This window comes from Mytilus trossulus, chromosome 3 (genome assembly GCF_036588685.1).
Source record: "Mytilus trossulus isolate FHL-02 chromosome 3, PNRI_Mtr1.1.1.hap1, whole genome shotgun sequence".
Classification (NCBI taxonomy): domain Eukaryota; kingdom Metazoa; phylum Mollusca; class Bivalvia; order Mytilida; family Mytilidae; genus Mytilus; species Mytilus trossulus.
The window spans coordinates 15,189,085-15,217,007 of record NC_086375.1 but is presented as its reverse complement, the minus strand read 5'-3'; the positions used below and the strand labels follow the sequence as shown (position 1 = coordinate 15,217,007).

At 35.0% G+C, this 27,923-nt stretch overlaps 1 protein-coding gene across 2 annotated transcripts; it reads left to right on the top strand.

The window, feature by feature from the left end:
* Positions 1-142: 142 nt before the first annotated feature.
* LOC134710232 (uncharacterized) lies at positions 143-27,777 on the top strand. Of its 2 annotated transcripts, XM_063570499.1 has the most exons (3): positions 143-169; positions 19,809-19,844; positions 25,983-27,777. In XM_063570499.1, exons 2-3 carry the CDS (start codon positions 19,814-19,816, stop codon positions 27,656-27,658), a joined length of 1,707 nt encoding a protein of 568 aa, XP_063426569.1. In that variant the 5' UTR covers positions 143-169; positions 19,809-19,813; the 3' UTR covers positions 27,659-27,777. The 2 variants fall into 2 exon arrangements, with proteins under 2 accessions (XP_063426569.1, XP_063426570.1); XM_063570500.1 differs by lacking the exon at positions 143-169 and having other exon boundaries at positions 19,805-19,908.
* The last annotated feature ends 146 nt before the right edge of the window (positions 27,778-27,923 follow it).

The window sequence follows — 27,923 nt, the reverse complement described above, 5'->3', positions numbered from 1 at the left end:
CTAGCAAGGTACGCACATACCAATTATAGTTATCTTACTTTTATGCAAAAAATAATTGCGGTGTGCCAATGACAGGGGATATCTTAATTGGAGTACAATTACGGAAAATAGGGTTCAGCTCTGTCCCCACAACTCTTCGTCTCCTCCCTGGATCCACGTACACATCATCCTAAAAGGTAAGCGGAAGAAGGGATCCCGTAGACCGCCCTACGTCACGAATCATGAATTATGCATATTCTATTTATAGGCTATTTATAAACGATTCTGAAAATACTTATTCTAAAAATAGAATATTCTCAACATGTACAACTATTAAAAAAAGGATTCAAAATCATTAACTTTCATGTAACACGGTGAATTTGCTTTATTTATTTATATCACATGAAAAAAAAGGAAAATGTACCGCATTACAGTAGCATATAGCATTGTGCAAATATCATACATTTATACAGATGCACATGATACATTTCATCACTGTAAATCTAAGTGTTAATAAATAGAACACTGCTTGAACGCTTTTTTGTAACACTTTTTGAACGTGTAATGGTGTTTCAAATGTTTACACTAGTGTTCATCATTTGGATGTGTGGTGTTCAGTTTTTAATGCCTTTGTGTTTCATTTTTGAACACTTGATGTTAAAGACCTTAACATTAGTGTTCAACGATTTAACGTGTCCGACTGTTCAAAATCTTAATACATCGACGCGTTCAACAGCCATGTAACACTTTTTGAACACACCGAACATGTTCAAAAACCTAAATGTTAAGATTCAGAACACCAGACGTTAACATTCAGAACAGTTGACATAGGTGTTCAAATTGATGGTGTTCAAATGTGGAACATGTTCTATTGTTAAGCGTACATAATTTTCCACAAGGAATAAACTTAATTAAACTGTTATAAAAACTATATTGAATCAGGCAAAATACAACAGTAAAACATATTTTAACAAGTAATTCTTTATATAATCAAATGAGCATATATGTAAGAAAAGTGCACAAGAATACCTTATGATATCACAAGTGAAATCACATACATAATGTTTTTAAACCGACTTAAATGTATCACAAATAATTATTTTCTTCTACATGACAAGATATAGTTACTACATCATGTGTATCTTAACCAAAAAAGCATGTCAATGTGATAAGTAGATAGTTTATGATATAGATATTTGTCACAATGAAAGTTTAAAAATTTGCAAATTCCAACAGTTCTTGTACGATCACACACAATGTACGCTCAACTTTTCAGTGCCTCTTCACTAAAAGCTATCAACTGGGTGGCATTTTATGTATGTGCTTTCGTCGACTTCCAATGTCAAAATCCTCCACAAATAGTAATGTCTATGTATGTGTTATCATCAACTTCCAATGTCAAAATCCTCCAGAACAAGTAATGTCTATATGTATGTGTTATCATCAACTTCCAATGTCAAAATCCTCCACAACAAGTAATGTCTATGTATGTGTTATCATCAACTTCCAATGTCAAAATCCTCCACAACAAGTAATGTCTATGAGCCTATATATCCTTCAAAATTAAAGTTAAAACTAATAGAAGGGAGTTTTTCATAAAGCATCAAATTATGCAATAATTGTTATGCGTTAATTTCGATATATATTAGAGTACAAATTGATATTCTATGGCAGTGAAATGCAAGTTTTGACATTATAAATTACATAAGTCGATTTCTTTACCTAAGGTATACAGATAAAGAAATGATACATCTACATAAGCTATTAGTATACATATATTGTCATACCTTTTTGACATCTTTCTTTTTTCCAACACTTTATAGCATGCATAAATGACCTTTGTGGGCTTATTTGCTACCGGTTTCTAATTCAAACATTCCAATCTAACGATTCCTGCAAATAACAAAAAAATGCATTTTTTAAGTCACAAATGGTGTTCCATATGTTTACACTAGTGTTCATCAGTTGAATGTGTGGTGTTCAGTTTTTTTAAATGTCTTTGTGTTTCACTTTTCAACACTTGATGTTAGAGTTATTTAACACTTAGTGTTCATCAATTGAATATGTGGTGTTCAGTTTTTAATGCCTTTGTGTTTCACTTTTGAACACTTGGTGTTAGAGTTATTTAACACTTAGTGTTCATCAATTGAATATGTGGTGTTAAGTTTTTAATGCCTTTGTGTTTCACTTTTGAACACTTGATGTTAGAGTTATTTAACACTTAGTGTTCATCAATTGAATATGTGGTGTTCAGTTTTTAATGCCTTTGTGTTTCACTTTTGAACACTTGGTGTTAGAGTTATTTAACACTTAGTGTTCATCAATTGAATATGTGGTGTTCAGTTTTTAATGCCTGTGGGTTTCATTTTTGAACGCTTAATGTTAGAGTTAACACTTTGTGTTCATCAATTGAATGTGTGGTGTTCATTTTTTGTATGCCTTTGTGTTTCATTTTTGAACACTTGATGTTAGAGTTAACACTTAGTGTTCAGCTAATATACGTGGATGTAAAAAATCATCATTTATTCTATATAACAGACAGACGATCACAGACTGGTTACTAGTATTCAGCAGTTTAGAAAATTACCAGAACAAAGCTGACAGTTATTTACGTTACATACTGTAATTTAATTCGTCTTTTATGTTGAATATTGAAAATTTGGATATAACAGTTATGAATATTTGACAAATATATATCTGACATGAGAAAATAACAAGGAAGCCATCGAACTACCTATGGAGATTATCCTAACTTGTTACTCACTTCTTTCGTGTTCATGTGGGATAGAAGTCCCTTCTCCAGCTTTCTTCCTCATGCATGTGTATCCTTTCTTCGTTTAACCGCCTAAATCACCAGCCGATATCTGTTTCCGGTATTTGGTACCCTGGTATATTTTTTTTAACGCGATGTGTTCAAAATTTCGAGCGATTTGAACACTGATTGAACATGTAATGTTAATAAACTGAACGGATCATGAAATATGATAAACATCGACATATTTATATTACGATATTATCATAACAGGCCTCATTGATATGCATGATGATGTCACTTATAAGTAAAACTAGTTATTATTATAAAATAAGTTCATAAACTATACATGTATGCCAGCTTGGAAGTTTAATATTTAACAATTACTAAATTATTTGTCAAAAATTCACCAGATCATCATCCTGCGTGTACATTCAGATAAAGAAATGATACATCTACATAAGCTATTAGTATACATATATTGTCATACCTTTTTGACATCTTTCTTTTTTCCAACACTTTATAGCATGCATAAATGACCTTTGTGGGCTTATTTGCTACCGGTTTCTAATTCAAACATTCCAATCTAACGATTCCTGCAAATAACAAAAAAATGCATTTTTTAAGTCACAAATGGTGTTCCATATGTTTACACTAGTGTTCATCAGTTGAATGTGTGGTGTTCAGTTTTTTTAAATGTCTTTGTGTTTCACTTTTCAACACTTGATGTTAGAGTTATTTAACACTTAGTGTTCATCAATTGAATATGTGGTGTTCAGTTTTTAATGCCTTTGTGTTTCACTTTTGAACACTTGGTGTTAGAGTTATTTAACACTTAGTGTTCATCAATTGAATATGTGGTGTTAAGTTTTTAATGCCTTTGTGTTTCACTTTTGAACACTTGATGTTAGAGTTATTTAACACTTAGTGTTCATCAATTGAATATGTGGTGTTCAGTTTTTAATGCCTTTGTGTTTCACTTTTGAACACTTGGTGTTAGAGTTATTTAACACTTAGTGTTCATCAATTGAATATGTGGTGTTCAGTTTTTAATGCCTGTGTGTTTCATTTTTGAACGCTTAATGTTAGAGTTAACACTTTGTGTTCATCAATTGAATGTGTGGTGTTCATTTTTTGTATGCCTTTGTGTTTCATTTTTGAACACTTGATGTTAGAGTTAACACTTAGTGTTCAGCTAATATACGTGGATGTAAAAAATCATCATTTATTCTATATAACAGACAGACGATCACAGACTGGTTACTAGTATTCAGCAGTTTAGAAAATTACCAGAACAAAGCTGACAGTTATTTACGTTACATACTGTAATTTAATTCGTCTTTTATGTTGAATATTGAAAATTTGGATATAACAGTTATGAATATTTGACAAATATATATCTGACATGAGAAAATAACAAGGAAGCCATCGAACTACCTATGGAGATTATCCTAACTTGTTACTCACTTCTTTCGTGTTCATGTGGGATAGAAGTCCCTTCTCCAGCTTTCTTCCTCATGTATGTGTATCCTTTCTTCGTTTAACCGCCTAAATCACCAGCCGATATCTGTTTCCGGTATTTGGTACCCTGGTATATTTTTTTTAACGCGATGTGTTCAAAATTTCGAGCGATTTGAACACTGATTGAACATGTAATGTTAATAAACTGAACGGATCATGAAATATGATAAACATCGACATATTTATATTACGATATTATCATAACAGGCCTCATTGATATGCATGATGATGTCACTTATAAGTAAAACTAGTTATTATTATAAAATAAGTTCATAAACTATACATGTATGCCAGCTTGGAAGTTTAATATTTAACAATTACTAAATTATTTGTCAAAAATTCACCAGATCATCATCATGCGTGTACATTCAGATAAAGAAATGATACATCTACATAAGCTATTAGTATACATATATTGTCATACCTTTTTGACATCTTTCTTTTTTCCAACACTTTATAGCATGCATAAATGACCTTTGTGGGCTTATTTGCTACCGGTTTCTAATTCAAACATTCCAATCTAACGATTCCTGCAAATAACAAAAAAATGCATTTTTTAAGTCACAAATGGTGTTCCATATGTTTACACTAGTGTTCATCAGTTGAATGTGTGGTGTTCAGTTTTTTTAAATGTCTTTGTGTTTCACTTTTCAACACTTGATGTTAGAGTTATTTAACACTTAGTGTTCATCAATTGAATATGTGGTGTTCAGTTTTTAATGCCTTTGTGTTTCACTTTTGAACACTTGGTGTTAGAGTTATTTAACACTTAGTGTTCATCAATTGAATATGTGGTGTTAAGTTTTTAATGCCTTTGTGTTTCACTTTTGAACACTTGATGTTAGAGTTATTTAACACTTAGTGTTCATCAATTGAATATGTGGTGTTCAGTTTTTAATGCCTTTGTGTTTCACTTTTGAACACTTGGTGTTAGAGTTATTTAACACTTAGTGTTCATCAATTGAATATGTGGTGTTCAGTTTTTAATGCCTGTGTGTTTCATTTTTGAACGCTTAATGTTAGAGTTAACACTTTGTGTTCATCAATTGAATGTGTGGTGTTCATTTTTTGTATGCCTTTGTGTTTCATTTTTGAACACTTGATGTTAGAGTTAACACTTAGTGTTCAGCTAATATACGTGGATGTAAAAAATCATCATTTATTCTATATAACAGACAGACGATCACAGACTGGTTACTAGTATTCAGCAGTTTAGAAAATTACCAGAACAAAGCTGACAGTTATTTACGTTACATACTGTAATTTAATTCGTCTTTTATGTTGAATATTGAAAATTTGGATATAACAGTTATGAATATTTGACAAATATATATCTGACATGAGAAAATAACAAGGAAGCCATCGAACTACCTATGGAGATTATCCTAACTTGTTACTCACTTCTTTCGTGTTCATGTGGGATAGAAGTCCCTTCTCCAGCTTTCTTCCTCATGTATGTGTATCCTTTCTTCGTTTAACCGCCTAAATCACCAGCCGATATCTGTTTCCGGTATTTGGTACCCTGGTATATTTTTTTTAACGCGATGTGTTCAAAATTTCGAGCGATTTGAACACTGATTGAACATGTAATGTTAATAAACTGAACGGATCATGAAATATGATAAACATCGACATATTTATATTACGATATTATCATAACAGGCCTCATTGATATGCATGATGATGTCACTTATAAGTAAAACTAGTTATTATTATAAAATAAGTTCATAAACTATACATGTATGCCAGCTTGGAAGTTTAATATTTAACAATTACTAAATTATTTGTCAAAAATTCACCAGATCATCATCATGCGTGTACATTCATATTTTTAAATGAATTTCTTTGTAAATTTGCCAATTAGAAGGATAGAAAATCGGACAAACAACTGTCCTCTTTTCAGATCAGAATTTGAACACCGGTGTACACTGTGTCTGAAAAACACATGTTTTAAAATATGTTTAACACAAACGTTAAAACTTTGAACACGTCTCTAAGCATAAACATATGACGTTTAAATATTGAACATTCGGTGTACAAATTTTGAACGCGTCCGGACGCGTCAGGCGTCAGATAGATTTACAGTGATATAGATATGATAAACAGTAGTAATTAGTGCCTTAATTATGTTAATTAAAGACCTGCAAATGTCACATGCATGTGGTCCCATGGCTTTGGATATACTATGGAGTATATAATATTTTTATTATCCGTTTAAAAGAGTATTTTTATATAGGCAAATTGAAAAAAAAAGATGTAGCTTACACATGTTAAACATGTTACACGTACTAAGGCTATACAGGAGTGTGAGAGGGTGTTTAAACTGGTATTCGTTTAAACACAGGAGGTTGAAATCCTATCAATGAGGGTCTATAAATATGTCAACTCGACTATCACAGTAGAGCTTCTCTCGTAGAGAGAAGCGAGAGAAGCTCTACTGTGATAGTCGAGTTGACATATTTATAGACCCTCATTGATAGGATTTCAACCTCCTGTGGTTTAAAGAAACGAATCTGTAATCTGACCCCTGTTGTCTGACCATTCTACTATAGCTGGACGTTCTATAGGAACCATTGTTACTTGTTTGCAATAAAGCTACTGTTAGGGCGTTCTACATGATCCCCTGGTCGTTCTACATGATCCCCTGTTGTCTGAACCTTATATATCTACTACAGAACGTTCTATAGGATCCCTTTTATTGTTTGTTTATCATGTATACACTAAAGGACGTTCTACAGGATCCCCTGGGCAGTCTACATGATCCCTTGTCTGAATATTATATATATATCTACTGTAGTATAGAACGTTCTTTAGGAACAAGTTTTTGGTCAGGATTCTTCTGAAAAAGCTCATATTGATACCAAATTTATGAAATATATTCTTGGTGTAAACAGAAAGTCAAGTCATATAGCTGTAATGTCAGCGATTGGTAGATTTCCTATGCATTTTACTATAATTTTATCAATGTTAAAATATTGTCATAGACTGGAACGTTTGAAAGAAGGGATTATATTCAGAGAGAGATTGAATTACCAAATTTTGACCAATCAAGTGGTTCTTTATGTCAGTATGTTAAAAAAAACTATGTAAAAGTTATTTCACAGTTTGGAATAAACTGAAGTATCAAACAATTAACTCCGAAAAAGGGAAAAAAATGTTTTAAGAAAGAAAAATATTTGGAATTACAGGACTTAAAAAAAAGACAGTCAATTTGTAAATTAAGAATAAGCGCTCACTCTTTAAAAATTGAGACAAACAGATATTCAAAAAAACATATAGAAAGATCTGAGTGTCTTTGTTCTAATTGCTCACTCGGTAAAGTTGAAGATGAGCTTCATGTTTTATTAGAATGCCCTCTTTATGATATTCAAAGGGGCGATTTTTTCCAAGACATTTCTAACAATTGTTATAATTTTATAAATTTGAATAAATCTTCTAAATTTTTATGGCTCTTGACCCAGGAAAATGAAACTCTTATGGAAGAACTGGTCTGTTATAATGGTGATTGTTTTGAATTAAGGAGATCAGGTATGAACACTGACACTAAGTCATGTAAACTATTTGAGAATAAATACATATATAATGTAATTTAATTATTCTTTTATTCACAATATATATATGTGGTTTTTGGCTTGATTCTGACCAATGCTTATATTCAATATATATATGTAGATGCCTCTATTATTGTTGTTGTTACCAATTATGTAAATCAATTGTATCTGATTTTATGTCCTTTATTTATAAAAAATATATAGGAATCCATATTGTTTGTTTATCATGTATATACTAAAGGGGGTGTTCTCCAGATCCCCTGTTGTCTGAAAATTATATTTAAACTATAAGGATACCCTATTGCTTGCTTTTATGTATCTACTAGGCTAAGAGAACGTTCTATAGAATCCCCTGTTCTTTGTTTATCATGTTTATACTAAAGGACTATCTACTGGATCCCTTGGTCGGTCTGTGGGATCCCCTGTTTTCTCAACATTAAATATAAACTATAGACCGTTCTATAGGATACCCTATTGTTTGTTTTTTATGTATCTTCTAGGCTAAGAGAACGTTCTACAGGATCCCCTGTTGTTTGTTTTTCAAGTCTATATCATAGGGCGTTCTACTTGATCCCCTGGACGGTTTACAGGGTCCCCTGTTGTTTATGAAAATTATGCATTTAAGAAAGCTGTAGTTTAATTATCATGTTTACACTATAAGGCTTTCTATAGGATCCCCTGTTGTTTATTGTTCATGTTTATACTATAGGGCGTTCTACAGTATCCCCTGGGCGGTCTGCAGGATCCCCTGTTGTCTTTACATTATATATCTACTAGAGGACGTTCAATAGGATCCCCTGTTATTTGTCTTTCAAGTGTTTACTATAGGGCGTTCTACAGGATCCCCTGTTGTCTTAACATTACATATATACACTATAGGACGCTCATAAGACCCCCTGTTGATTGCTTTTCAAGTGTATAATATAGGGCGTTCTACAGTATCCCCTGGGCGGTCTGCAGGATCCCTTGTTTTCTCAACATTACTTATATACTATAAGACGTTCTATAGGATCCCCTGCTGTTTGTTGTTCAGGTTTATACTATAGGGCGCTCTACAGTATCCCCTGTTGTCTTAACATCATATATCTACTATAGGACGCTCATAAGACCCCCTGTTGATTGTTTTGAAAGTATATACTATAGGGCGTTCTACAGTATCCCCTGGGCGGTCTGCAGGATCCCCTGTTTTCTCAACATTACTTATATACTATAAGACGTTCTATAGGATCCCCTGTTGTTTGTTGTTCAGGTTTATACTATAGGACGCTCTACAGTATCCCCTGGGCGGTCTGCAGGATCACAAGTTTTCTCAACATTATGTATCTACTATAAGACGTTCTAAAGGATCCCCTGTTGTCTGTTTTTCAAGTGTATACTATAGGGCGTTCTACAGGATTCCCTAAGCGGTCTACAGGATCCCCTGTTTTCTCAACATTATATATCTACTATAAGACGTTATATAGGATCCCCTGTTGTTTGTTTTTCAAGTGTATACTATAGGGCGTTCTACAGGATTCCCTAGGCGGTCTACAGGATCCCCTGTTTTCTCAACATTATATATCTACTATAAGACGTTCTATAGGGTCCCCTGTTGTTTGTTGTTCATACTGTAGAGCGTTCTACAGTATCCCCTGGGCGGTCTGCAGGATCCCCTGTTTTCTCAGAATTATTTATCTACTATAAGACGTTCTATATGATCCCCTGTTGTTTATTTTTCAAGTATATACTATAGGGCGTTCTACAGTATCCCCTGGGCGGTCTGCAGGATCCCCTATTTTCTCAACATTACTTTTCTACTATGAGACGTTCTATAGGATCCCCTGTTGTTTGTTATTCATGTTTATACTATAGGGCGTTCTACAGTACCCCTGGGCGGTCTGCAGGATCCCCTGTTTTCTCAACATTATTTATCTACTGTAAGACGTTCTATAGGATCCCCTGTTGTTTGTTGTTCAGGTTTATACTATCGGGCGTTCTACAAGATCCCCTAGGCGGACTACAGGACCCCCTGTTTTCTCAACATTATATATCTACGATAAGACGTTCTATAGGATCCCCTGTTGTTTGTTAGTCAGGTTTATACTATAGGGAGCTCTACAGTATCCCCTGTGCGGTTTGCAGGGTCCCCTGTTTTCTCAACATTATTTATCTACTATAAGACGTTCCATAGGATCCACTGTTGTTTGTTGTTCAGGTTTATACTATCGGGCGTTCTACAGGATCCCCTGTTTTCTCAACATTATATATCTACGATAAGACGTTCTATAGGATCCCCTGTTGTTTGTTAGTCAGGTTTATACTATAGGGCGCTCTACAGTATCCCCTGGGCGGTTTGCAGGATCCCCTGTTGTTTGTTGTTCATACATTGGGCGATCTACACGATCCCCTGTTGTCTTAACATTATATATATAGTAAAGGACGTTGTATAAGACCCCCTATCACAAGGATCACAAGTTTTCTCAACATTATGTATCTACTATAAGACGTTCTTAAGGATCCCCTGTTGTCTGTTTTTCAAGTGTATACTATAGGGCGTTCTACAGGATTCCCTAGGCGGACTACAGGATCCCCTGTTTTTTCAACATTATATATCTACTATAAGACGTTCTATAGGATCCCCTGTTGTTTGTTTTTCAAGTGTATACTATAGGGCGTTCTACAGGATTCCCTAGGCGGTCTACAGGATCCCCTGTTTTTCTTAACATTATATATGTACTATAAGACGTTTTATAGGATCCCCTGTTGTTTGTTTTTCAAGTGTATACTATAGGGCGTTCTACAGGATTCCCTAGGCGGTCTACAGGATCCCCTGTTTTCTCAACATTATATATCTACTATAAGACGTTCTATAGGGTCCCCTGTTGTTTGTTGTTCATACTGTAGAGCGTTCTACAGTATCCCCTGGGCGGTCTGCAGGATCCCCTGTTTTCTCAGAATTATTTATCTACTATAAGACGTTCTATATGATCCCCTGTTGTTTATTTTTCAAGTATATACTATAGGGCGTTCTACAGTATCCCCTGGGCGGTCTGCAGGATCCCCTATTTTCTCAACATTACTTATCTAATATGAGACGTTCTATAGGATCCCCTGTTGTTTGTTGTTCATGTTTATACTATAGGGCGTTCTACAGTATCCCCTGGGCGGTCTGCAGGATCCCCTGTTTTCTCAACATTATTTATCTACTGTAAGACGTTCTATAGGATCCCCTGTTGTTTGTTGTTCAGGTTTATACTATCGGGCGTTCTACAAGATCCCCTAGGCGGACTACAGGACCCCTTGTTTTCTCAACATTATATATCTACGATAAGACGTTCTATAGGATCCCCTGTTGTTTGTTAGTCAGGTTTATACTATAGGGGGCTCTACAGTATCCCCTGGGCGGTTTGCAGGGTCCCCTGTTTTCTCAACATTATTTATCTACTATAAGACGTTCCATAGGATCCCCTGTTGTTTGTTGTTCAGGTTTATACTATCGGGCGTTCTACAAGATCCCCTTGGCGGTCTACAGGATCCCCTGTTTTCTCAACATTATATATCTACGATAAGACGTTTTATAGGATCCCCTGTTGTTTGTTAGTCAGGTTTATACTATAGGGCGCTCTACAGTATCCCCTGGGCGGTTTGCAGGATCCCCTGTTGTTTGTTGTTCATTCATTGCGCGGTCTACACGATCCCCTGTTGTCTTAACATTATATATATATATATATATATTAAAGGACGTTGTATAAGACCCCCTATTGATTGTTGTTTCATGTTTCTACTATAGGGCGTTCTACAGGATCCCCAGGGCGGGTCTACAGAATCCTCTTTTGTTAAAAATTATGCTTCTGAGAAAGGAAATTCTATAGGTCCCCCTGTAGTTTGTTTTTCATGTATATACTATAAGGCTTCTATAATCCCTTGGGTGGTCTGCAGGATCTCCTGTTTTCTCAACGGTATATATCTAAAATAGGACGTTCTATAGGGTCCCCATCTGGTGTTGTTCGTGTTTATGCGTTCTACAGTATCCTCTTTTGTCTGAACATTATATATCTACTATATAACGTTTTGTAGGATCCTACATATCTGTTTATCGTGTATATACTAAGGGGCGTTCTACAGGATCCCCTGTTGTCTGAACATTATATATCTACTAAAAGACGCTCTACAGGACCCCCTGTTGTTTGAATACTATATATCTACTATGGGACGTTCTATAGCTTAAACTGTTGTTTGTTTTTCATGTATATATTTGAGGGCGTTATATTTGAGGGCGTTATATATATGCTCCCATGGGCGGTCGATATGATCCCCTGTGGTTTAATAGCTGTGTATCTGTAAAGGGCGTTCTATAGAATCCCCGGGATTTATGGGATCCCATTGTTTGGTTATCATGTATTCACTAGATTAATCTACCAGCGAGCGTTCTATGGGATCACCTGTTGGGTCTATAGGATCACCTGTTGGGTCTTTAGGATCACCTGTTGTGTTATAATCGTGTATCTGCTATAAGGCGTTATATAGGTTCCCGGGGGCGTTCTATAGGATCCCCTGTTGGTTGTTAATCATGAATCTATAACAGGTTGTTCTATAGGATCCCCTAAGCGGTCTATAGGATCCCGTAGTGTTTAATAATCGCGCATCTGCCATAGGGAATTCTTTGGGATCTTGAGTCGGTCCAAAGGATCCTCTGTTGTCTGTCTTCTAGAGGGTGTTCCATAAAATCCCAGGGTCGGTCTATAGGAGCCATGTAGTTTTTTCATCATGTATCTATTAGAGGGCGTTATATATGCTCCCATAGGCGTTCTTTATGATCCCTTGTGGTCTAATAATTGTGTATCTGCTATAGGGCGTTCTAAAGGATCCCCGGGGCGGTCTATAGGATCCCCAGTTGTTTGTTCATAATGTATCTATAACAGGTTGTTATATACGTTCCCCTGGGCTGTCTGTAGGATCCCCTGTTGGTTGTTCATCATGTATTTATAACAGGTTGTTCCATACGATCCCCTGGGCGGTCTACAGGACCCCCTTTTGTTTAATAATCATGCATATTCTATAGTGTATTATATAGGATCACCGGGTCTGTCTATAGGATCCGCTATTGTTTATACCTTGGCGGTCTATATGATCCCCTTTTGTTTAATAATCGCGCATATTCTATAGTGCGTTCTATAGGATCCCCGGGTCTGTCTATAGGATCCCCTATTGTTTAATAACCTTGCATCTGCTACAAAGCGTTCTATGTTATCCCTTTCAAAGGTCGAACCGCATATTGTTATTGTTTTTTTTCTTTTTCTTTTCTTTTTCCCAATAATGTTATTGTCCCGACAAGTTCTCGGAAAAGGATAGACACATTCATTTTTATGGAATTATGGCATAATGTAAACCATTATATGAAGTTGTGCTTTTTAATAAGGGGATTGTCCCAGGTGGTCTCTATTACTATAAACACTGGTCAACAGTATTTTTTTTATGTTTATTGTATATAGTTCTTGTATTCCTGAGCACAGAACCATGATATTCAATGTACAAAGTAGGTGTCAACAATTTGTATGATCCTTAGAACTACATGTACCTAGCAGTAGGTAGTTTTTTTAGTATAAATTTTATTTCAAAATTGCTGACGGTAACCTAGCAATGGAAAGGTCGTCTGGCAACTTAAGAACAGTATGACATCTGCCTTTGCTCTCAACGGCAATTCTATTTGCTTTCGTATTCTTATGGATTCGTACAGACAGGAGAAAAGAAATTGACCCGTCTTTTAATATCCCTTTCCGATAAATTGATGATGCACTGTCTATTAATGATAATAGATTCTATATAATAATAAAATATAAAATATATCTCATATAATATATAATATATAAGACATTTTATATAATTTACCTTTTATAAGATATCTTATCAACTTTAAAACATAGCTTATATACTTTATAAGATATCTTATTAATTCAATAAGATATATTATACACTTAAGAAGATATATTATAAACGAAATGAAACAAAAAGAAGAAACGAACATTCATATGCCCCCTTTGAAAGGGATAACAAAGGACGTCTTATAGCAGATGCACGATTATTAAACAAGAGGGGATCTTATAAACCGCCCAGGGTATCGTATAGAACATCCTGTTATAGATACATGAACAACGAACAGGGGATCCTATAGAACGCCCTATAGCAAATACACGAATATTGCACAACAGGTGATCATATAGATCCAATAGGGGATCCCATAGAACGCTCCCTTGTAGATACATGATTACCAAACAACGGGATCCTATAGAACACTGTATAGCAGATACACAATTATTAAACCACAGGGAATCCTATAGACCGCCCAGGGGACCCTGTAGAACGCCCTCCAATAGATACATTATGAACAAACAACATGGCTCCTATAGACCAACCTAGAGATTCTATGGATCGACCCAGGGATCTTAAAGAACGCCCTATAGCAGATGCACGATTATTACACAATACGGGATCATACAGACCGCCCAGGGAATTCTATAGAACGCCCTATTGTAGATACACGATTCTTCAACTATAGGGGATCCTAAATAGGACACCTTCAAGTGGATACATCTAGCAGATACACAAATATTAAACAACAGGGGATCCTATAGACCGCCCAGTTGATCATATAAACGCCCTGTTAAAGATACATGATGCACAACAAACAGGGGAACTTATAAGCTGTCAAGAGGATCTTATAGAACGCCTTATACTGGAAACATAATGAAAAACATAACCAGGGGATCCTATAGACCGCCCCGGGATCCTATATAACACCGTATAGCAGCTACACGATTATTAAACAAGAAGTGATCCTATAGACCAAACAGGGGATTATAAAGAACGTTCTCTAGTAGATATATGATTAACAAACAACGGGATCCTATAGACAGTCTCGGGGATCCTATTAAATGCCCTCTAATAGATACATGATGAACAAACAACTGGGGCTCCCTTAGATCGACCTTTGGATTATATCGAACACCATCTGGAAAATACATGGTGAACAAACAACAGGGGGTCCTTTAGAACGACCCAAGGATTCTATAGAACGCCCTATAGCAGATTCACGATTATAAAACAATAGATTAGGGGATCTTATAGGCTGACCGGGGATCCTATAGAAAGCCCTATAGCAGATGCACAATTATAATACAACAAGGGATCCCATAGAACGCCCTGTTATTGATGCATGATTAACAACCAACAGGGGAACATATAGACGATCTAAAGGATCTTAAAGAACGTCTTATACTAGAAACATAATGAACAAACAGCAGGTGATTCTAAAAACCGCCCCGGAGACCCTATAGAACGTCCTACAGCATGCAGATACACGACTATTAAACAACAGGGGATCCTACAAAACGCCCCCTAGTATATATGTAAAGATGATACATGTTTAAAAACAGGGGAACCTATAGAAGGTCCTATACTAGATGCATACAAATCAAACAGAGGATCCTAAAGAATATATAATGCTCAGACAACAGGAGATCCTGTAGAACGGCCTATAGTATAAACATGAAAAACAATCAACAGGGGATCCTATAGAACGTCCTATGATGGATATATAATGTTGAGAAAACAGGGGATCCTGTAGAACGCCCTTTTAGTATATAAATGAAAAACAAACATCAAGGGATACTTAAGAACGTCTTATAGTAGATATGTATTTTTAAACAAACGGGGATCCTGTAGACCGCCCAGTGGATCCTGTAGAACGCACTATAGTATAAACATAAAAAAACAATCTAAAGGGCATCCTGTAGACCGCCCAGGGGATCTGGCAGAACGCCCTTGGGTTAGTATATAAATAATAAACAAACTATATAGGGTATCTTATAGAACGTCCTATAGTACATATATAATGTAAAGACAACAGGGGATCCTGTAGACCGCCCAGGGGATCCTGTAGAACGCCCTATAGTATAAACATGAACAACAATCAACAGGGGTCTTATAGAACGTCCTTTACTAGATGTATAATGTTCAGACAACAAGGGATCCTGAAGACCGCCAAGGGGATCCTGTAGAACGGCCTTTAGTATATAAATAATAAACAAACAATATAGGGGATTCTATAGAACGTCCTATAGTAGATATATAATGTTCAGACAACAAGAGATCCTGAAGACCGCCCAGGGGATCCGGTAGAACGCCCTTTAGTATATAAATAATAAACAAACAATATAGGGGATCCTTTAGAACGTCCTATAGTTGATATATAATGTAAATACAACAGGGGATCCTGTAGACCGCCCAGGGGATCATGTAGAACGCCCTATAGTATAAACATGAAAAAAACAATCAACAGGGGATCTTATAGAACGTCATTTAGTACATATATAATGTAAAGACAACATAGTATTCTGAAGACTGCCCAAGGGATCCTGTAGAACGCCCTTTAGTGTATACATGATTAACAAACAATAGGGGATTCTAATGAACGTCTCATAGTAGATATATTATGTTGAGAAAACAGGGGATCATGTAGACCGCCCAGGGTATCCTGTGGAACGCCCTTTAGTGTATACATGATTAACAAACAATAGAGGATCCTATAGAACGTCTTATAGTAGATATATTATGTTGAGAAAACAGGGGATCCTGTAGAACGCCCTATAGTATAAACATAAAAAACAATCCACAGGGAATCCTGTAGACCGCCCAGGGGATCGTGTAGAACGCCCTTTAGTATATAAATAATAAACAAACAATATAGGGGATCCTATATAATGTCATATAGTAGATATATAATGTAAAGACAACAGGGGATCCTGTAGACCGCCCAGGGGATCCTGTAGAACGCCCTATAGTATAAACATGAAAAACAACCAACAGGAAGTCTTATAGAACGCCATTTAGTACATATATACTGTAAAGACAACAGAGTATTCTAAAGACCGCTCAAGGGATCCTGTAGAACGCCCTTTAGTATATACATGATTAACAAACAATAGGGATCCTATAGAACATCTTATAGTAGATATATAATGTTGAGAAAACAGGGGATCATGTAGACCGCCCAGGGGATTCTGTAGAACGCCCTTTAGTATATAAATGAAAAACAAACAACAGGGGATACTTTAGAACGTCTTATAGTAGATATATTTTTTAAACAAACGGGGATCCTGGAGACCGCCCATTGGATCCTGTAGAACGCCTTATAGTATAAACATAAAAAACAATCAACAGGGCATCCTGAAGACCGCCCAGGGGTTCCTGTAGAACGCCCTTTAGTATATAAATAATAAACAAACAATAAAGGGGATCCTATAGAACGTCCTATAGTTGATATATAATGTTAATACAACAGGGGATCCTGTAGACCGACCAGGGGGATCATGTAAAACGCCCTATAGTATAAACATGAAAAACAATCAACAGGGGGTCTTATAGAACGTCATTTAGTACATATATAATGTAAAGACAACATAGTATCCTGAAGACCGCCCTAAGGATCCTGTAGAACGCCCTTTAGTATATACATGATTAACAACAAAGGGGGATCCCATAGAACATCTTATAGTAAATGTATTATGTTGAGAAAACAGGGGATCCTGTGGAACGCCCTTTAGTATATAAATGAAAAACAAACAACAGGGGATACTTTAGAACGTCTTATAGTAGATATATATTTTTAAACAAATGGGGATCCTGTAGACCGCCCAGTGGATCCTGTAGAACGCCCTATAGTATAAACATAAAAAACAATCCACAGGGCATCCTAGACGGCCAGGGGATCCGGTAGAACGCCCTTTAGTATATAAATAATAAACAAACATTATAGGGGCTCCTTTAGAACGTCCTATAGTAGATATATAATGTAAAGACAACAGGGGATCCTGTAGACCGCCCTATAGTATAAACATGAAAAACAATCAATAGGGGGTCTTATAGAACGTCCTTTAGTAGATATATAATGTTCAGAAAACAAGGGATCCTGAAGACCGCCCAGGGGATCCTGTAGAACGCCATTTAGTATATACTTGATTAACAAACAATAGGGGATCGTATAGAACGTCTTATAGTAGATTTATTATGTTGAGAAAACAGGGGATCCCGTAGACCGACCAAGGGATCCTGTAGAACGCCCTTTAGTATATACTTGAAAAACAAACAACAGGGATTCTGTAGAACGTCTTGTAGTAGATACATAATGTTGAGAAAGCAGGGGATCACACAGACCGACCAGGGGATCCCGTAGAAAGTCCTTTAGTTGATACATCAAAAACAAACAATAAGGTATCCAATAGAACGTTTTATAGTTTATATATAATGTTCAGACAACAGGGGATCCTATAGACTGCCCAGGTGATCCTGTAGAACGTACTTTGCTATATACATGATAAACAAACAATATAGGAGCTCCTATAGAACATTCTATAGTAGAAATATAAGGTTCAGACAACAGGGGATCATGTAGACCGCCCAGAAGATCCTGTAAAACGCCCTAATAGAAAATGTAGCTTCATTATAAACAATTAACCGACCAGCACCCCCGACCCGACCCCCACTACCACCACCCCCTCACACCCCGTAAAGGAAATGTCTCGTGTCTAAGAACGTTGAAAGCTACATGTTTTTTTTTCAATTTGCCTACATCAAAGTATCTATATCATATATATCTTAAAAAGGAATATGTATTTGCTTAATGAGGGCACAATGATATATGCTACTGTAATGCGGAACATTTTCCTATTTAAGACACCATTTCACGTTGAACGTGAAATAATTTCTGTCATGAACGTTGCACGGAAAATAAAGACTTTAAGGTGAACCTTTTGTGACTGAGTCACTGTCCTCTTGTATATATGAACTCTCTGTTTTACTTAATATTCCCAATTTAGTGTGTACACATTTATGATATAAATAATTTACAGCTTTTAAAAAATATATGAAGATATTCTTAACTTTTAAAATGCAAATAAAGGAACACCAGCATTGGCCTTACCGCCTTATCATTTCATATCACGGAAACAAAATTAAATCAATTTCGTTCTTGACCATGTTGACGATCCCTGTCTAGTGTTTTTTTTGGTTTTTTTTAAATACTGAGCACGCAAAATAAGCTTTTAAGCCTTTGAAATTTTCAACTGATTTTTATAGTTCGTTCTTATGTTGTACTGTTATACCACTGTCCCAGGTGAGCAGATGCGGATTAAGAGGGGTGCCCAGGGGGCCCGCCCCCCTTTTTGGGAAAAAAATTGGTTGCTTATATAGGGAATCACTGAAGCGTGACTGGAGCGGGCCCCCTCTTAGGTCAGTCAGTGGGCCCCCACTTATGAAAATTCCTGGATCCGCCACTGGTGAGGGTGAGGGTTGGGATACCGCTAACATGTTTAACATGTTTAACCCCGCCACATTATTTATGTATGTGCCTGCCCCAAGTCAGGAGCCTAGCTAGAATTCAGTGGTTGTCGTAGGTTTATGTGTTACATATTTGTTTTTCGTTTATTTTTTTACATAAATAAAGCCGTTAGTTTTCTCGATTGAATTGTTTTACATTGTCTAATTGGGTCCTTTTATAGCTGACTATGCGGTATATTGGCTTTGCTCATTGTTGAAGGCCGTGCGTTGACCTATAGTTGTTATTTTTTGTGTCATTTTGGTCTTTTGTGGATAGTTGTCTCATTGGCAATCATACCACATCTTCTTTTTTATATTTGAATCTCGAAGCACGTATAATAATTTCATTATAATAGAACATGTTGAACACCTAGCTGTTTTGCACGACTTAACGTAAAATAAAAAAGTAAAAACACTTTGAACGTGAAATAAAAAAACGCGATCACGTTCCACGAAAATAACCCTTTACCACTCTCCATGAAACTTAATGATTTTGCATCGTTTTTTTTAAGATAGTTTTAAATGTTAAGAAAATTCTATTTTTAGCATTAGTATTTTCCGAATCGTTTAAAAATAGCCTATAAATAGAATATGCATAATTCATGCATCGTGACGTAGGGCGGTCTACGGGATCCCTTCTTCCGCTTACCATCATAAAATGGCTTCTACGAGAAGAAAGTCAGCTTCAAGTCAGTGAGAGCTTATTAGTCTAAATATTTATGACTTTTTTTTCTATGTGGTGCTGATCAACAGGTTGGGAACAAATCCCCAACAGTAACTCATCCGCATTTTCACCGTCTGGACACACTGACCCACTTTCTAAAAAATCGCCCTACTCTGTACCAAATCTCCCCACTCTTGTTGACCAACTCGCCACACTTATGAAAAAGAGTAAATTACCTGTAAAAATTTGTTGAATAACTTGCTCCACTTTTTTTTAAGGTTCATGTGGACCCTACGGCTAAAATGGCCGTATTTTCACCTCAAAATTTACTCTGAGTACAGACAAACCTGCGCATTTGTAAAAAAAATCAGGCATAGCATGCCCTAGATAAATGAATTTTAAGCATGTTTTATGTTTTTGAAAGATAAAAACTTACCAGGATTTTGCCGTACACTTTTTTTCATTCCTTCAGAAGGTGCCAAAATAAACTAAGTTGGGAAACAGGTTTGAGAACTTCCCCACAGGTAAAAATTAAAGTGAGCATTTTTAATTTACATGAACATTAGATAGACAATATATACCTAACAATAATTGTTTTTTTAAACTGTGTACCTGAGTGGACCATATCAAGGTAAACTCAACTGTTTGTTAATTTTATCATCTTCTGCAGAGACGAAAAAAAAGTGTACGGCAAAATCCAGTTACGTTATGAATTTTCTAAATCATACAATGCATTTGAATTCTATTTATCTAGGGCATGCTATGCCTTGAAACTTTCCCAGATGCACAGTATTGCCTGTACTCAGAGAAAATTTTGAGGTGAAAATACGGCCATTTTAGCCATAGGGTCCACATGAACCTTAAATAAGGTCTGCCAACTTTCCCCACTCTAGTCCAAATAGACGTATTTACACTTGTATGCAAATTTGTCCGCCATTACATAACATCACACAGGTTCCCGTAAACTTTGACTTCATAATTCAAAACATATGACGTCACAACTAAAAAGTGATTGTTGCTTGACGTCAAAAGGTTATTCGGAGGTGATGTAAGGTCATTTGGAGGCAAGATACAGCTAAATACCAAAAGTGTAAATACGTTTATAATACACCTTATCGCTAATTCCGGCTGACCCTGCCGCTTGAACTTTTGACGTCAACAACAATCACTTTTCCATTGTGGCGTCAGATATTTTGTTTTATGACGTCAACATTTTACGGGAACCTGTGTGAAATCCAGCAATGGCGGATAAATAGCGATAAGGTGTATTATGACGTCTTGAAAGGCTATTATAATTTTTTTCTTTGACGCCTTTAGTCCCTCTCATGCATTCATCTAAGGCATCAAAGACTACATTTATGTATTTCAATATTTTTGTTGAAATAAAGCAGAAAGAAATGAGTATCAGTATTTTTGTGACATGAAGTGCCAACTTGTCCCACTTTTGAATCATAATAAAAAAATCCTGATGAATTGTGTTAGATTAGTTTTCATTTAGGTGGGGCAAGTTGAATTTGCAGACCTGAAAACTATAACGTGACGGTACCCAAATTGCACCTATTTTGACAGTTTTTTCACCTACGTTTTTTTATGATCAGGAAAAAAATGTCCATACTGTGTTTATTTTGTAGCCCTATCCTTCTTTGTCATATAGGTACACCAATTCAATTTTTAGTCCATATTGAGTCATTAAAAAATGGGTTTGAATCAACCTCCAAACTATCCATGATTCTGTAATGAGGAGTACCCAAATTGCATCCATGCTTAAATTTACATCATCAAAAGTCTAATAACCGAGCTTTTGTTTAATTTCTTCAAATATTTTAAACAATTGGATATTTGTCCATGCTTACTATTCATATTTTACGAAATGGATACTTATAATATATTGTATTTGCCAATTTTAAAAAGATGACGTTTTGATGACGTCGCATGGTGACGTTTTCGTACATTTTGTTTTTTTCGGTAAACAGTCCATCTGTTGATAAATACTGTGAACGTTTTGTGTATAACTAAATATGTTTACCTATGTTGAAAGACGGGCATAGTATCAAATCATAAAAATACAACTTGTTTAGTCTCTAGGAAATCTTGTAAGATTTGTATTGCTATTTTTTTCTAAATAGGTGCAATTTGGGTACTAGGTGCAATTTGGGTACCCTTATGTTATATTCATAAAGATTTTTTTTTCCAAAGGAATAAAATCAGCTGGGCATCATGACTAATTGTAGATCTTACTTTCCTGAACATTATCACTGTTTACAGTTAATCTCTATCTATAGATATTTATAATATTCAAGATAATAACCAAAAGCTGCAAAATTTTCTTATAATTACCAATACAGGGGCAGCATTCCAACAACAGGATGTCTGATTGGTCTGAAAATTTCAGGGTAGACAGATCTTGCCCTAATGAAAAACTCTATCCCATCAGTTTTGCTCTCAATGCTAAAGGTTTCAGAGATGTGAGCAAAAAACAGCATTTCATCCTATGTACTATTTTTAGCCATGGCCACTCTTGGTTCATGGGCATCGGACACATTTTTAAACATGACACTCTAATGATGATTGTGGACAAGTTAAGTTAAATTTTTCTACATAGTTTCAAAAGTGATTTTGACTTATTTGTAGATCTTACTTTGCTGAACATTAATGCTGTCTACAGTATATCTCTATCTACATGTATAATAAATTCAAGACATTATCCAAAAACGGCAAAATTTCCCTAAAATTGCCAATTCAGGGGCAGCAACCCAACAATTGATGTCTGATTCATCTGAAAATGTCAGGGCAGATAGATCTTGACCTGATAAACAATTTCACCCCCGGGTCAGATTTGCTCTAAGTGCTTTAGTTTCAGAGATATAAGCCAAAATCTATATTTTAACCCTATGTTCTATTTTTTGCCATGGCTTGGTTGGTTAGCTGGACACATTTTTTAAACTAGATACCCCAATGATGATTGTGGCAAAGTTTTGTTAAATTTGGCCCAGTAGTTTCAGAGGAGAAGATGTTTATAAAATCAAGGACGTTAGACAGGTGCCAAGTGATGAGAAATTAGCTCACTTGGCCATTTCGGGCCAGGTGAGCTAAAAATTGGGGCCATTTTGTAAACCAGTTTGAGGCATTTTTTTCTAAAGTGGGGTGAGTTGCTGTTAAAAGTGGGACCATTTGTCCTCCATCAGAATATACATCCCTTTTATATATTTTATCAGGGGTACATTTCAAGTGATAATTTATTTTCCAAATATAATGAATTTTGCCCCTTTTAGATTAAAAAGTCAAAGTTTTTCTTTTTCTTTTCTACAATGTGAGTAAAATGACTCCTTGTCTTAAAGGGATATTCTGTACATCATTTAAAGAATACCCCTCATTTGGCATGTTTTATAGTGGATTGTTCCCAACCTGATCAAATTGACAATGCCATATATGTTGTTGTACCGTACACACAGGCACTTGTTTCTGTCAATATGGGGTATACTATCCATACCAGTACAAAAACTCGTGCTTTTTTGTACTGGTATGGATAGTAAACCCCATATTGACAGAAACAAGTGCCTGTGACTGTACATGTACATCATATGCTACTTGCTTTTGGTTGCCACCTTAATTCTGATTATTCTTTTACTTTGGTCAAACAATCAAACTACAATAAGTGCTAGTTTAATACAAGGAATTTCTAGGCCCGAGCCTCTAAATCCGCCTCTTTGACTTTGACCACATCCATGACGTTTAGATGGATAATTGATGATGTTTAAGTTCATCATGTTAAGTGATACTTGCATTAAACATGTTAAAAACATTTATATTACAGACTAATTTAAGTTTAAATATTGGTTTCAGAGATATAAGCCAAAATCTATATTTTAACCCTATGTTCTATTTTTTGCCATGGCTTGGTTGGTTGGCTGGACACATTTTTTAAACTAGAAAAGGTGACTTATTGGTCCACTGGGCCGTGTGTATTATATACAATGTATGTAATTATATTGTGTACAAATTTATATATTTATGCTGACTTACACATGTCACTATAATGAACAATTTACTAACTTACTTACTTACTTTATAATGAGTATAGCAGGCAAGACATTTAACATGTTTAATATAAAAAAAAGAAGATGTGGTATGATTGCCAATGAGACAACTCTCCACCAGAGACCAAATGACACCGAAATTTACAACTATAATATGTCACCATACAGCCTTACATGTACATGTACACTGTTGCAAAATTTCTGCCTGCTTACCTTAATGCAAACACTTGTCAATCTAAGCATGATTAATTACAGTTTGTATGTTTGTTTAGCGTACATTAGTATGCAAATTGGTTAAAATATCAGAAATATTAATTTACATACTTTATCATTATTATGCAAACTACAATATTTCAAGGTTTCTTAAGAAATTTAAGGTTTATGAGACATTGGAAAAATATCACACTGTTTTGAAGGTAACATTTTTGCACAAGAATCTATCAAATATTTTGGGATTCTATGAACATCAAAGAAGCTCATTTCATTCAAAAGTGTAAATTACAATCTGGCAACTAATTACATAATAACCACTAATCCAAAATGTGTTGATTTTGTATTTTCATGTAATCAAATTATAACCATTTGAAAGATGATCATGACTAAAAAAAAAACTCTTCATAAATCTTTGTTATTTCTGTTAGAGCCTCATTTATGAATTTAAGAGCATATAAACTAAATTATGTCTCTCAACAGATGTTTTGTTAGCATGATTAGGGGTTAAAAATCTTTATGTTGGGCTAACTTAGTACAGGCAGTTTAATGATTCATTTAAAATTCACATGCAAAATGACATCAATTTCACCCTTCAGAGGTCACAAGAACTTTGATTGTGTATATAAACTCATCATAGATGCATTGACTATAAAATTTTGTAAGCAAGACATGCGATTTGTTTTCAAAAGACTTATTACTCAAATAGAAAAATTAAAAAAAATCCCAAATATTATAATTCAAAAATAGGGCTTATTTCTTCATGTGTTCTTAATCCATTGACTCGTACCATTTAATTGATTTATAAAAATATTGGAGTATTACTTTTAGTATATATCTAATGATTTATGAAGAGTTTTAAATTATCTAAGATAAAGGTAGTGGTATATAGTGGAATAAAGTAAATAAAAAGTCAGCCAATGTTTTTTTTTTATTTCAATCAAAGTATTTACTCAGAATTTCTATCCTTATTATATCATAAACATGCAGAGCTTATGATCTATGACAAAGGGTCAAAATTGTTAAAATATTAATTGTAAAACAAACTTTTTATTTTTTATCAATATAAGCCAAAAAGAAAAGAGTTTAAATATAGATTCCTACACTGCAACAAGTGTATTATGATATTTCTCCACTCGAGACAGTTAAATTTTATTATTTCAAGCGCGAGGCTTGCCAAGCTCTTTAAATAACAAAATTTAACTGTCGAGACGTCATAGTAGGAAAAATCATGACGTCACAGTAGGAAAATTCAGGAGAAAACAAAACATTTAGACGTCATAATTAAATTTCGACTAATCATTTGCGGAGAATAAATTTTTGACTAGTGAAAAATATTTTTCTCACACCGGTCAGGAAATGTGAAAATAGCACAAAAATTAGAGAAGAACAGTTCTTAACTTGATATCTCTATGAATAACATTTACCTAAAGAGTTAGGTGTCAATGTACAAAACCATGATTGCCAATGAGAAAACTGGACCAAGTGACACAGAAATTAACAACTTAAGGTCACTTTAAGGCCTTCAGCAATGAACCAAACCCATACAGCATAATCAGCCATAAAAAGCCTAAAATAATGTATTTAAAAAAAAAAGAAGAGAAAACTGAGGTTCTTATCAATGCACAGAAAAATAAAAGACAAAATATGTAATACAGCAACAAATGACAACCACTGAATTGCAGGCTTCTGACTTGAGACAGGCACATATATATACAAAATGTGTTGGGGTTAAACATGTTAGCAAGATCCCAACCCTCCATTAGCCTAGGAAAGTTGTGTATCTGTGAGTACAACATGCGCAATACATATCAGTTGAGTAAGGCTTAACTTGTCAGAAGGTCAGTAAGGATACACACAGAAATACACTTAACTAAGTTTATTTCTCTAATGAATGGTTACTTTTTAATTTACAGATTCTTCGTTATCGTTTGATTCAAAGTGTGGACCCTGTGAAGTGAGAGAAAAGAAGAATAAGCCACTATACTGGTGTATGTCCTGTGAAGAAGGTCTGTGTGCAGAATGTTACGATCATCATAGAGCAATAAAGGCATCTAGAAATCATTCAACTGTTCTTCTGGAAAACTTTAAACCCCTAGAGCAATTTATTTCAACATTCAAAACAGATTGCTCAGTGCATGATAGTCCTTTTGAGCTGTACTGCCCCTGTCATGAAGAACCTTGCTGTACAAAATGTGCTTCTCTTAGTCACCCAAACTGTGTAGGAATCACTTTATTCCATAAGTTTGTAAGTGAGTTGAAAAAATCAGCTCAGCTAGAAGATCTTGACAGTAGTATTGGGACCCTTCTTGAAAACATTGACACTTTAATCGAAAATCGAGAAAGTAATTTGAAAGAAATAGAGAAGCCTAAGAACAATTTGAATATGGTGGAAGTTAAAACAGAAATTGATCAGTATCTAAAAATTATTGAAATGAAACTTAAAGCACAATACAAAAACTTGCATCAGGAACAGACACATGAAATACATAACGTTCTGAAAAAACTATTAGAAAAAAGGAAAGAAATTTCAGATTACAAAAATAATTTATCACAGTTAAAGCTGATAGGTACAGATTGTCAAGTATTTCATGGGAGTAAAAAGATTGAAGAAACAATAGTGAAAGAAGCAGTTGTTCTAAACAAAATGTTGGAAGAACCGAGCATGCAGGAGATAAGTTTCAAAATGAAAAAAAAGAATAATTTAGAAGAGATTGTTTCTACGCTTTATGATGTTGGGATAGACAGGAGGAAGCCAACACTATATCTTAAAGATATAACATCCCAAACTGCATGTCAGACGAAAAAAGAGGCTGGACCTTTTGCTTCATCAAAATCAAGTACCCGTACTGTATTTGAAAATGAAGCTTTTGCAGAGGATTCAGATGTGTGCAGTATAGTTGTTTTACAAGACGGATTAATTGCAGTATCTGATTTTAAATATAAAAGACTTGTTCTATTTGGAGATGGTGGAATGACAGAAGGGACAGTTGGTACTTCTGGTAGTCCATTTGGATTAACTACCATTCAGCAAGATAAATTCGCTGTCTCTCTTCCCTTATCTCATGAAATAATTATTTTAGACACTGAAACATATGAAATATTGTGGAAAATTGATACACATGCTGCTTGCTGGGGTTTACACTTTAGTGATGGTACTTTCATTACAGCTTTAAGAGCCGTTGAAATAGCTTTCTTGGAATTACATGGGGAAATTTTCAGATCATTTCCAATGAAACAGAAAAATCTGGTTTATGTTTATAAACACAATGACAGACATTTTCGCACAGAGTTTGAAAACAATACAATTCATTGCTACAACGGAAGAGGTCATAAAGTTTGGCAGTTTTTCAATGAAGACGCACTTGGACCACGCAACATCTGCACCGATGCAGCTGGCAATTTATTTGTTGCATGTAAAGATTCAAATTGTGTGATTATTATTTCAAGTGATGGGAAAAGATACCAAAAGGTCGTTGAAATAAAGCGACCCAAAAGTATTTACTTCAATGAAAGAAAGTCTAAGCTTTATGCATGTAGTGATAATGGAAGGAGCTTTATTTCTTTCATTTTACCGCAAAACATTTTATAATTTGCTTGACATTTTCAAAGCTCGCAAAATAAAATGAATGTAAACATTTGAAAACAAAAGATTTTTTTCTTGCTTACTTAATCTATATATATTTATACCAGAGGCACTTTAACTCTTATTCCAAATAAATAGTAAAAATAAAATTTCACTTCTTTAAATGTATGATATTAATCAGAAACAGTATAATGAAAAAAGAGGGATAACTGTCCCTTTTTCTGCTTTTGTGTTAACCGATTTGTGTACTCATTAAGAGAAAGACAGATGA